The sequence below is a fragment of the Acipenser ruthenus genome, chromosome 7 (assembly GCF_902713425.1).
Source record: "Acipenser ruthenus chromosome 7, fAciRut3.2 maternal haplotype, whole genome shotgun sequence".
Taxonomy (NCBI): domain Eukaryota; kingdom Metazoa; phylum Chordata; class Actinopteri; order Acipenseriformes; family Acipenseridae; genus Acipenser; species Acipenser ruthenus.
Genome location: NC_081195.1, coordinates 38870139 through 38882860, shown reverse-complemented (window position 1 = coordinate 38882860; position 12722 = coordinate 38870139). Strand labels below are relative to the sequence as shown.

Below are 12722 nucleotides of genomic sequence, written 5' to 3'. Positions count from 1 at the left end.
AGTCTACATGTGTTTATGCTGATTGTGCTGTTTGTTCAGTGTGTTCATAAAGTTCATTCAAAGCCTCATTTCTGGCTTGTTAGAGAAGTGTTGGTACTGTTGTTGTAATATGCTGAAAAAACTGCATCCAGTAGTTTGATTTCTTCAATTCGTCGTTCAAACCAGAGACGAGCAAACACAACTCTCTAATTATTTGTATTTATTTATTTTGTTTTAACTTTATTTGCTACACTAAATTTAAATAGATAGATTGAGTGTCTAGGACAGCATGTGTGCATAGACAGACAACATTCAGAGGGCATGTACAAAAACAGGGATTTTCTTTCATCAAGCAGAAAAAAGGTAAAATACACAAACATTGGATTTTATGTATATTCCAGCGGATTGAGTTGGAACAGTGATTTAATCATAGTTTGCTAACATTCAAGGTCCTTTACCGGAATACCCTCGTACTGACCAATCAGGTTAAAGGAAATCCATTTTCTAATATGGATTATTTAAGCCGAAAAGTACTTCTTAAAAGGTAATTACAAGTATGTGTACATGTATCAGCACGCTTCTAATCACAATGCCTACAAACAATGTAAACCACAGACAGGGTGGATTAACAGTCGCTTGAGAGTTCTCTGAGAGTTGAAACATGGTAGACAGTGACAGTAGACTACGAGGAATGGTATGCTTGACACTGCATGTCTATCAATGGGACCTCCATTTGTTTCCATAGTAGGGTGACATAACCCACAAGAAAATACCATTAATATGCAGGAATTGCAAGCACTTCACGGTGAATGTCAGAATGATTTGCAGGCTTTTTGCTGTTTTATAGGCTCCTGGTTTATATATAACAGCGCCCCTTATGAAGCACAGTATTTTTCTTTGTATGGCCATGTATGGCAGGAGTGCCCGTATCCCGATGGGAACATTGCGGTTGGTGATGGGCCCATTTATGGCTCCAGTCCGGGGCCAGGACCGTGACCAAGACTTTTGGACCTTTAAGGGGCTATGCACAAGGGGGGGGGGGGGGGGGGGGGGAAGTGTGACGGGGTACACCCTGCCCCTGTCTTTGTGTTGTGTTATTATTATTTGAATGTATGGTTTGTTTTTAAAAACACAATGTCTATTACTGTTGTTTTACAGCATGGATGGGGTTAAAATTCCCCACCCATACAGAATATGACTGTCCCCAGATTGATTAATTTATTGTCTTTTCTAACATATCATAAAATTACTGCTACACATCCATTCTACATCTACTCTACCCAGAATTGATAACAGACTGAACCAAGTTTTATTCACCCAACCGATACAGCTGCTGAGCATAAAAGGTCATGGAATTCAACACAGTGTGGAAGAGACAGGGGGGATACCAAATGACTCACACACACACACACACACACTATACGGTAACAGATCACACTTATCCCAAACAGAACAGGACAGTAGTACACATGAGGGGAAACAATAACACAATGGTTAACGTCCGAAAAGGGGAATAGAACAGTCCCTCTGTCCTAGAGACCCGACAGAAAGTCCAATCGCTCTGGCTATATGCTAATTAGGTCCCTGACTCTTTGTTCTGTGAGTTAATGTCACTTATAAAGTTGTTTTGTGTCAAGACAATAATGACTTGTGTGTGATAACATAAAGTGTTAAACTTCTTCAGGAAAGGATAAACATGAATTAATAATAAATCAAAACTGCAATATACGAGTGTTCCTTTGCTTTCCTAGATCAGTAAAATATGTCTGTGAAGAAACTCAAATTAGACCCGGGATAACATTTTAAGAATTGTTAAAATGCACTAAAGAAAATGTGTATGTTACAAAAACAGTGTGGGCATGCCATGGCATGAAAAGAAGGGCAGCCCTGTCTTGTGCCCCCTCCCAGTGAGAAAGCAGGGCAGAGCATTCCATTTGTTAAACTACTGCAGATGGGTTACCATAAAGCCCGCTTATCAAAGTTTGAAAGACAGCGCCAAATCCAGTTGTGTCCAGAGTGTGATGGAGATACCCCCATTCAACCTTTTACTGCGTCCGAGGACACTGAAGCACGGTGTTAATCATACTATATCCTAATCACCATTGTCTACTGTTGCTGCATGCCAGGTTTCATTGCTCGACGACACATACTTTTTTGCAAATCAGTGAACTGTTCATGAAAGTTTTAAACAGCACTGTATGCTTAATACAGATAACTCTACTCTGATGTTAGACTCACTGCAATCCTGACAACACAAGTCTCCTCCCCCAAGTAGCACAGATCTCCAGAGCAATTTGTCTCCAGCCAGAGGTGATCTCCGTTTAAAGCATTCTCCTGCAACAACAAGAAGAACCAGAATATGCATGTAAGTTTCCCCAGGGAAAGATATAACATGTTATAGTACTGAATTTATAATTAATAAAATAATCCTAAATGACAAACCTTTTCTTCAATGAAAAAGCCTTCTAATCAAAACATTTGTCATTGCATTTAAGTTTCTTTTGGTATTTCTAAAAGTTATAAAAAATAAACAGTAAATGATTGTATCTTGTTGTGTTGAGCTAAACCCTTATAAAACATTTCCTATAGTAACATGACAAAATGTAAAATAGCATTGTGAAAGCATGGTAAAGCATAGGTAGGCGTAAAGACAAGCAAGGTACAGTAAAGCATATAAATAAAACCATGGCAAACCAAGGTAAGCTATGGTAAATGCATAGTATAACCATAGGAAAAGCATAGTAAAACTGCAAAAATACCATGCAAAAATACTGTGGTAAACAAGGCAATAGAGGCTACTGTACATTAATTGTACACCTTATGACCAATTAACTTACGGAATTAACAAAGACACGAAAAAATGGAACCAACCTAAATCTAATTTTCTTTTTCACTGTTTTTAATTAGTCTGGGAGGGTACACCCTTTTTTAACAGATAAAATACAGTTTAAATCAGTACACTGATAAAGTCACAACTCAAACTGGTTGTCAAATTGTTTCTTTTAAGTTTTACCATATATTTTTATTGAGCATTTTAAAGTTATGGGTGACTATACATTCAATAACTTATTTTACCAAATGTCCAAAATGAGTTTGATCAAATTCAGACAAGCGGTTGCCAAGATGTAGCTTATCACAAGCCAGATCACGTTTACAATTACAATTAATGGTTATTTTCTTTTAATTACCTTCAATTATTTGCAGAATGGACATTTGTTACTGCTAAGTAACGTACAGTGAAACCCTTTTTGTGAAGACCAGCTCAGCCTTAAAACATCTGCCCTTGATAGGACCAACCTCCTATTAAGACCACTTAACACAGTCCCTCTGATTCTTGAATTAGAAGGATCAACTGTAATTCTTTAATCTTTGAAGAGGTTCCCTTTAGCTCACTGAGCTCCCAAGTTGCTGACCCTGCTGTTACCGTAACCACTAGCTTGTTTATCCAGGACCTTCCTGCATCACTGCCTTGCTAATATAGTCTCTTTTCCAAAGATATCCAAGCGTGAAAGACGACAGTAATTAGTGATCTGCAGCTTCTTTTTATTTTCCTTTGTCTCTCCAGAGGAGAGAAAGATCTCAAACTGAGCTGCATAGAGGGGAAATTAATTACAATTTCTCTGTCCCTGTGTGGCAAAGTGGTTAACAGTGTGCAGGTGCAGATGATCAATAAACAGACAGACGATTATAATCCAGGTGCAATGTTGTTTAATGGTTTGTAATCCAATTGCCTGATGGCATAACAACAGTAAATAATAAAAAAATGTTAACAGGCAATACAGCGGTGTGTACTGCTCTGTTTAAATCCACAGTCGGTTCCCAAATAATAAACATTCCCGTTCTTATTCACCCACACGTAACACAAACACAAGTCCACAGTGAGTGCTCTAGTGCTCGTAGTGAATATACAGTCCTTAATGAAACAAAGTGCAGTGATGTTGTCCGGGTTGGTGCTGGCCTTTGTCGACAGTTCCGGATTAGGTTATTTTTAGACAAGACAAAACAAACAAAACACTCACAACACTTTTCACAATACTGGTCCTTCCGGGTCGTTCCTTAACCATAACTGAAGGAACAGATTACGTCACTTCGACCCCTATTTGTACCGTCACGCATGACCCCTTTGTAAACGATTGCAGCTGCTCCTCCAATCCGCGGTTGCCACATAATTTCCCTTCCAGGTCAATTAGTTAGTGCGAAGTGAAGCTCCGCCCCCTTTCTAGGTGACCGACTTCCTTTTAACCCTAGGAATGAATTGTCAGGCCAACCAGTCCAGGGTACTCTGTTCCCATTACTTGGCGCCCTCACAGGTCAGATAGGGAGATTTACCACCAAGAATCATTCTATTTCTGTCACACCCTGTTTTAGGAGAGGGCTGCAGAGTTTATTTGTTCCTTTGCAGCTTACCTAAATTACTGCTAAGTTACTACACGCTTGTACTACCAAAGTACAAGACTATACACAGAAGTATATAATTGTAACCTTTCATCTGGCTTTTTAGTCTGCATATTGCCACACAGCTCTGCAGACCCCTACTTTTCGTTCCCGCTGAACCTGCTGCCTCAAGCTCAGCTGATCTCGCCGTGCTCGCTCCCGCCGTGCTTGTTCTCGTCATGCTCACTCCAGTCGTGCTTGCTCCTATCGTGCTCGCTCCTGCCGTCCCGGTCATTCAGGCTCCTGTTGCTTCTAGTCCTCCCCGCCACTCTAAACGCGGTTAACCCTGGATTCTCCATCTCGGCTTTTCTTCAAAAGACTGGCCCACCGACAAGCTGCTGAAAGCTCTTTTTAACACTACAACTGCCATGCCGGTCAATTTGACCGTTTTAGGGTTTCAAATTTAAATAACCGTGTTAGTAAATCCCATGCGCATGTCGGTTCTTGACTTTTCCTAAATATATGAAGTAAATAACCAGACAGTGTTTGAGCAGCAGATTCGAAAAAATGACGAAGTTATAAAAATGCATCCCTAGAACCACCAGACAGGTCGTATTAACCAGGTATTATAATACATTATTTTTTTTAATATAACGTACAATATTTAATTTTTTTTTTTTTTTTTTTTTTTTTTTTTTTTTACATACAGTGTACAAGACACACACCCCTCCCACCGCTATGCCACATCACTATGTATTTCACTGTGGAATGTGGGATGGTGTGGCTGTATGCTAATCCTTTGCAACTCATGTCTTTTTTGACATGCACAGCTTGTGGATGTAAACAACTGCGGATTACAATTTTTTTTTATAGACAATGTCACAAAAACTTTTTCGAGAAATATTGAGATATTATTTTGTTTTATTTGAGAGCAACGAGTTACGCCCTGACTGGATTTGTACAACAATAGCTCCAAGATGGCCACTTAACTGGCAACTCACCTCAGACGTGACAAAAAGATCTTGCGACGTATCAAACAAGCGAGAACAACACTGCTTAGGTCAGCTGACTCCTCCCTAATCGCCTCCTGCTTTAGTGTAGGAAATACTGGTACATTTACATTATAATACGTAATTTGGGAAAGGGTTACAGATGAGTACGCTGAAAGGACAAAAAACGTTTTAGGTGATTCAAATTCAGACCCGAAAATAATTTTTTTTGACCCACACCCGAACCGCAAACCGCAAAAAAGTTCACATTCCGACCCGAACCCAACCCACTTTTGCTGGTCACCCACGGGCCCTGCGGGTACCCGACCCGATGCAGGACTATAACCCTGGGTCCTTGTTTCTTTTTTCAGGTCAAAAAAGTCCCTTGAGTCAACATTGTCTATACCTTTTAGAATTTTGAATGGTTGAATCAGATCGCTACGTAGTCTTCTTTGTTCAAGACTGAATAGATTCAATTCTTTAAGCCTGTCTGCATACAACATGCCTTTTAAACCCGGAATAATTCTGGTCGCTCTTCTTTGCACTCTTTCTAGAGAAGCAATATCCTTTTTGTAGTGAGGTGACCAGAACTGAACAGAATATTCTAGATGAGGTCTTACTAATGCATTGTAAAGTTTTAACATTACTTCCCTTGATTTAAATTCAACAGTTTTCACTATATATCCGAGCATCTTGTTGGCCTTTTTTATAGCTTCCCCACATTGTCTAGATGAAGACATTTCTGAGTCAACATAAACTCCTAGGTCTTTTTCATAGATTCCTTTTTCAATCTCCCATATGATATTGATAATGCACATTTTTATTGCCAGCGTGCAGTACCTTACACTTTTCTCTATTAAACGTCATTTGCCATGTGTCTGCCCAGTTCTGAATGCTGTCTAGATCATTTTGAATGACCTTTGCTGCTGCAACAGTGTTTGCCACTACTCCTTTTTTTGTGTCATCTGCAAATTCAACAAGTTTGCTTACTATACCAGAATCTAAGTCATTAATGTAGATTAGGAAGAGCAGAGGACCTAATACTGACCCCTGTGGTACTCCACTGGTTACCTCGCTCCATTTTGAGGTTTCTCCTCTAATCAGTACTTTCTATTTTCTACATGTTATTATAAATAAAAGGTTTAAACAGAAAACAAAATATTTCACAAAACACCTCACCAAGCAAAATAAAGGTTTACACAAAAATAACTCCCAAATACAAAAACACTGACACTCAACAAGTACCGTGCTGGTACTTCCAGCACGAGTAGCAATTGTTATTAGTTTTGTTTTTCTCTGTACCTCCTGCTCTCCCGTTCTCCACTCTGAACCCCCAACCCCATTCAGCCAAAGCTGCTTGTTTTTATATTGTGGCCGAGGGATTAACTGGCTATCAATTACCTAGTTTATCCCCCAACCATATTCGGCACAGGGTTTCTTTATATGCATGGTCAACAGCTAGTTTGTCAATAATCACTCGTTGTTGCCCACCCATTCTCATGATTTTATCTGAATGGGACATTTTAACCCCATCCAGGCTGTAAATAATACAAACAATAAAACAGTGTTTTAAATACACAAAACAGTACATTTGCATGGCTGAAATCGTGGTGCACACAGGAAGGCTTCACCTTTCTTGAACATTGGAGCACGTTCTACAACAAGGACTATCTATATAGGCGGGACGGACTGCACTTAAACAGAAAGGGAACCAATCTACTCGGAGAAAGGATCCTTGAGGAGGTCCAGAAGCATTTAAACTAGAAAGGAAGGGGGGAGAAAACAAAAAAACAGACCACATCAAAACAAGGGCAACAACTCAGGTAAGACAACTATTAAATGCATTTATCTTAATGCTAGAAGTCTCAGAAACAAAATGTTAGAACTTGAAGCTACTGCACTAACAAGTAACTACGATGTGATAGGTGTTACAGAAACTTGGTTGTCTGAGAGTGATGGAGACGAATATAACATTAGTGGGTACACACTGTATAGGAAAGACAGGCAGGACAGAAAAGGCGGAGGGGTAGCTCTATACATAAGAAATAGTCTTGAAGCCCAGGTGTTAAATCAGGACAACAAAAACAATGCAGAATCAATATGGATCAGAATAATGGACAAAAATTCAAAGGGCATAATAATAGGAGCATGCTATAGACTGCCAAATTCAGATGCTGAGCAAAATAATCTGTTATACAATGACATTCGTAATGCGTGTAGAAAAGGAGAAGCCATACTAATGGGGGATTTCAACTTCCCCCGTATAAAATGGGAGAACCCGGTGGGGAGCACGACGGATGAAATTGAAATGGTGGAAATGACAAATGACTGCTTCCTAACGCAATATATCAAGGCACCGACTAGAGGGGAGGCATGCCTTGATTTAGTCTTTTCAAATAATGAAGACAGAATAACTAAAACAGAGGTTAGAGAGCCATTGGCAAACTCAGACCACAACATGGTCTCATTTGATTAAAACCCCAAAAGTACAATTTTAGCAAAGCAAACTATGAAGGTATGAAACAGAGACTAACAGAAGTAGATTGGAGTAAAATAGAGAAAACATCACAGAAAAAGGATGGCTGTTTTTTAAAAATGTAGTACTAGATGCGCAAAACAATTACATCCCAAAAGTAGACAAATCTAAATCTAAAACAAAATGGCCAAAATGGTTTAATAGATCAATTAAAAAAAATATTCAGCGGAAAAAGGCACTTTACAGAGCGTTTAAAAGGGACCAAAAACAAAGTACACAGAAAGAGTACTTGGAACTGCAAACACAAGTCAAAAAGGAAGTTAGAAAGGCCAAGAGAGAGATAGAAATCAATATTGCTAAGGGGGCTAAAACCAATTCCAAAATGTTTTCCCAATATTATAACAGCAAGAGAACATTCAAAGAGGAGGTTAAATGTCTAAGAGACACAAATGGCAAAATCATAGATGAAGAAAAAAAAATAGCAAATATATTAAATGATTACTTTTCACAGGTTTTTACAAAGGAGGACACGGACAACATGCCCCACATGTCGACCTGTTCCTATCCAATTTTAAATAACTTTAGCATAACAGAGGCAGAAGTGTTAAAGGGACTAGGAGCTCTTAAAATAAACAAATCCCCTGGGCCGGATGAGATCAAAGAAATGAAAGAAGTTATTTACAAACCGCTAACCATGGTCATGCAACAGTCTCTTGACACAGGGGCTGTACCGACAGACTGGAAAATAGCAAACATAATACCAATCCACAAAAAGGGAGACAAAACCGAACCAGGTAACTACATACCAATAAGCCTGACTTCTATTATATGTAAACTTATGGAAACTATAATAAGATCCAAAATGGAAAATTACCTATATGGTAACAATATCCTGGGAGCCAGTCAGCATGGTTTTAGGAAAGGGAGATCCTGTCTAACTAACCTACTAGACTTCTTTGAGGATGCAACAATGAAAATGGATAATTGCAAAGCATACGACATGGTTTATTTAGATTTCCAGAAAGCTTTTGACAAAGTCCTGCATAAAAGATTAATTATCAAACTGAACGCAGTAGGGATTCAAGTAAATGCATGCAGATGGATTAGGGAGTGGTAAACATGTAGAAAACAGAAAGTACTGATTAGAGGAGAAACCTCAAAATGGAGCGAGGTTACCAGTGGTGTACCACAGGGATCAGTATTAGGTCCTCTGCTATTCCTAATCTACATTAATGATTTAGATTCTGGTATAGTAAGCAAACTCGTTAAATTTGCAGACGACACAAAAATAGGAGGAGTGGCAAACACTGTTGCAGCAGCAAAGGTCATTCAAAATGATCTAGACAGCATTCAGAACTGGGCAGACAAATGGCAAATGAAATTTAATAGAGAAAAATGTAAAGTATTGCATGCAGGCAATAAAAATGTGCATTATAAATATCATATGGGAGATACTGAAATTGAAGAAGGGAACTATGAAAAAGACCTAGGAGTTTATGTTGACTCAGAAATGTCTTCATCTAGACAATGTGGGGAAGCTATAAAAAAGGCCAACAAGATGCTCGGATATATTGTGAGAAGTGTTGAATTTAAATCAAGTGAAGTAATGTTAAAACTTTACAATGCATTAGTAAGACCTCACCTAGAACATTGTGTTCAGCTCTGGTCACATCGTTACAAAAAGGATATTGCTGCTCTAGAAAGAGTGCAAAGAAGAGCAACCAGAATTATCCCAGGCTTAAAAGGCATGTCGTATGCAGACAGGCTAAAAGAATTGAATCTATTCAGTCTTGAAAAAAAGAAGACTACGCGGCAATCTGATTCAAACATTCAAAATCCTAAAAGGTATAGACAATGTCAACCCAGGAGAATTTTTTGACCTGAAAAAAGAAACAAGGACCAGGGGTCACAAATGGAGATTAGATAAAGGGGCATTCAGAACAGAAAATAGGAGGCACTTTTTTACTGGAACCAACTCCCCAGTAATGTTGTTGAAGCTGACACCTTGGGATCCTTCAAGAAGCTGCTTGATGAGATTCTGGGATCAATAAGCTACTAACAACCAAACGAGAAAGATGGGCTGAATGGCGTCCTCTCATTTGTAAACTTTCTTATGTTCTAAATAATAATAATACAACAAATACAAAATAACACAAAACATGAAATAAGCACAGGGGCGGGCAATACCCCATCACAACATATTACTAATAAAAGCCGTTCTTCTGGCTCGTCTAGACTTCTGTTACCAACAACTTCATCTTGCAAGCCTGACACCTTCCAGGTATCACAAATAATGCTGCCAATGCTCTTTCTCGCCTACAGATCTCTGGTTCATCTGGTTCCCTCAGCTCATCTATGCATTGGTGGCCCAGTTGGCACTGGTGGACAGTTTTTGCTGGATATTTAAGATTGTTGCATCCTACTTGGGCAGTCATGAAAAAAAATCTTAAAACCAAAAAAAAAATTAAATTTTAAAGTTGTAACTTACGCTCCAGTCTACAGTGGTCCGAAGTTCCTTGGCAGGCCCGTTTGACAGCAAAGGGAAGGGCATCTGGAACGGGGCAAGATGCTGGAGGCCAGAACGGGAAATGGCTTTTCTGAAGAAAAATAAATCAAAAAACACATCAGTGTCTCACACAAAACAACAACTTATGATCCATATGCTATTTACACATATAATTCACAAGCCCTAGGCCAATTTAGTACATAAACTACACAGCTAAGTAAGTCACAAGTGTGCATACATCACTGCCTTTTCCAAGACTGCCAAAAAAGATGACTGTACCAAGCTCCCCACTCCTCACTTGTGCAAAAAAGTCCCAACTTCCTCTATGTAAATAGGTGTGTGCGGCAGAGCAAAGGCCCTCCACATTGTAAATCAATGTATATATTGTGCTTTAACAGAGATAGTGTATTACTGTTCACCTCCAATTGGGCAGGTCAACCATACATGTGAAAATGTTTGTGCTTGAATGGAATTTTGAATAAGTCCTAGACTGTGAGCACTCCATGTATGTGTGTGCCCTGCTTTTTAGTAAAAAAATGTTTTATTTTGCAACAACATTGAAAGTTTGAGGGAAATACAGTGGTTTGCAGAAGTATTCACCCCCTACCAATAATGATCTTACACTGTTGTTTCTTATGATAATTACACACACTATATATTTAATGGTTTATTGTTACTGCAGTAAAGTTTTTGATTGCCAGTTGTTTGTCAGCTTTGTCAGCAAATAAAAAGTCTAAGAACCTTCATTCTAAAACTCAGCAGAAGCAGGGGTGTATCTATTTAACACCCACAATGACAGAGTGGCAAACAGGTTTCAGTGGAGAAGGGAAGCTCTTATCACTGCAGCTAAAACTATATATTCGGGAAATATAAACAGGTAGACAAAGAAAAGTGGATGCACAGAAAATTAAAATGATTTTTGGACACTTTAGCTGAAAATAGTGTGATGCTGTAGACCAACAGTAAGAAACATTTAAATGAAATTCTCCAACATCCAGAACATATCCTGGGGTTCAGGCAAATTTGACTTTTTTTCTATCTAGTGCTGCACGAAACTTTTGTTATTTTTTTTTCCCCCCAAGCTCAATTAGATCAGAGCACTTCTGTTCTGCACCAGTTGTATGGCTTTTGCACTTCTGTTTCTGAAAAATGTACTTTCAGAGAATTGTTTCTAACTCTGTGTTGGCGTCACTTGTGTTGGCGTTGCTTGTTAAAAATCCTCTGCATTTAACAACCATAAACAGACCAGTGGCAGAATAAAAACGCATTAATACTCTGATGAAGGCACTCTGCGATGTGCAGAGATTTTATTATTACAGTGAGGGCTGGTAAAATACAGGTAAGGTGATGAAAGTCACATGAATTTTTATTAATAGTACTCAGGATTCACTGATGATGTGATCAGGTAAAACACTCTCCTCAGCTCCACAAGAAATAGCTGCCTGTGCTCAATAAGTGCGCTGTACTGTACATTAAGCTACATCTAAAACAAGGGCAACTGTATTAGTGCGTGGGTCAAATTAACATGTCATTGACAAATGTAATGGCTTGCTAAAAGAAAAGGGTTTTGTACTCCATTTGAATCGCACATTTCTTTTCCGAACGATGATGGTTGAGTTTAGTAAGCGCCACTAGAGAAAGAAGGGTCGGCACTCTAAAGTAAAGCACACACACAGCTCCCCATCATCAGCAGATCAATTTAACAGAAGTTTTCAAAACTTTAACATGAGGTTTATCTGCCTTTAAATCCCCCTCACTTTGATCTGTAAAACTTCCACACACAAATATAATTTTATATGCAGCACACCCTGTACATTTTGGTTAACTTTTACAGTTTGTTTACCAGAAGCACATAAAGACTCGAGCCTTTCCTGCTCGACACCTCTGGAAGACTGGGTTTAAATCCAGCTCAAAATGTAGATTTGCTGTGCATTCAGATTCATAAAAAATAAGACAAATCAGTTTTGTGTTAGTAACTTCCACAAGAGCATGAGAAACTGGCAGCATTGCTTGGTGTAAAGTCAGGCCTGGGTCTGTTAATTCTGAAATATGCAATTGAGACAGGTGTTTATTCAAGATGTCTATCTTATTCACTTGTTTTGCTCACTTGTAGTTCAGGTGGCTGTAAATATTTTTTTCTGACACATCATTGTTTACATTTCAAACTTTTTAAAGTATTTTTAGTAGAGTAGAAGTCACAGTGTGGGTACCCAAGTGCTACTTTAGTTATTAAAACCTTTGTAAGACTGCATAATCTGAAGCCTTATCTATTAAATGGATACATAAGAGAGGGTCACAGAGATCAGGCTGTTTTCTCACTCATTTGTCCAAAAGCCCAGCCACATGCATTCTTGAAAGTCTCAATGGATTTAATTTTTTTTTTTTCTTTGTATTAAAA

The 12722-nt window shown here is 38.7% G+C and overlaps 1 protein-coding gene across 6 annotated transcripts in view; it reads right to left on the bottom strand.

Moving 5' to 3' along the window:
• Positions 1–12722, bottom strand: part of LOC117415633 (diacylglycerol kinase iota-like) — an 82942-nt gene that overhangs the window by 45954 nt on the left and 24266 nt on the right. For all 6 annotated transcript variants that reach the window (XM_034026213.3, XM_059026921.1, XM_034026218.3 and 3 more), the window contains 2 exons: positions 10307–10415; positions 2218–2313 (listed from right to left, as the gene is read on the bottom strand). In XM_034026213.3, coding sequence (XP_033882104.3) covers positions 2218–2313; positions 10307–10415 — 205 coding nt within the window. The remainder of the gene's footprint in view (positions 1–2217; positions 2314–10306; positions 10416–12722) is intronic.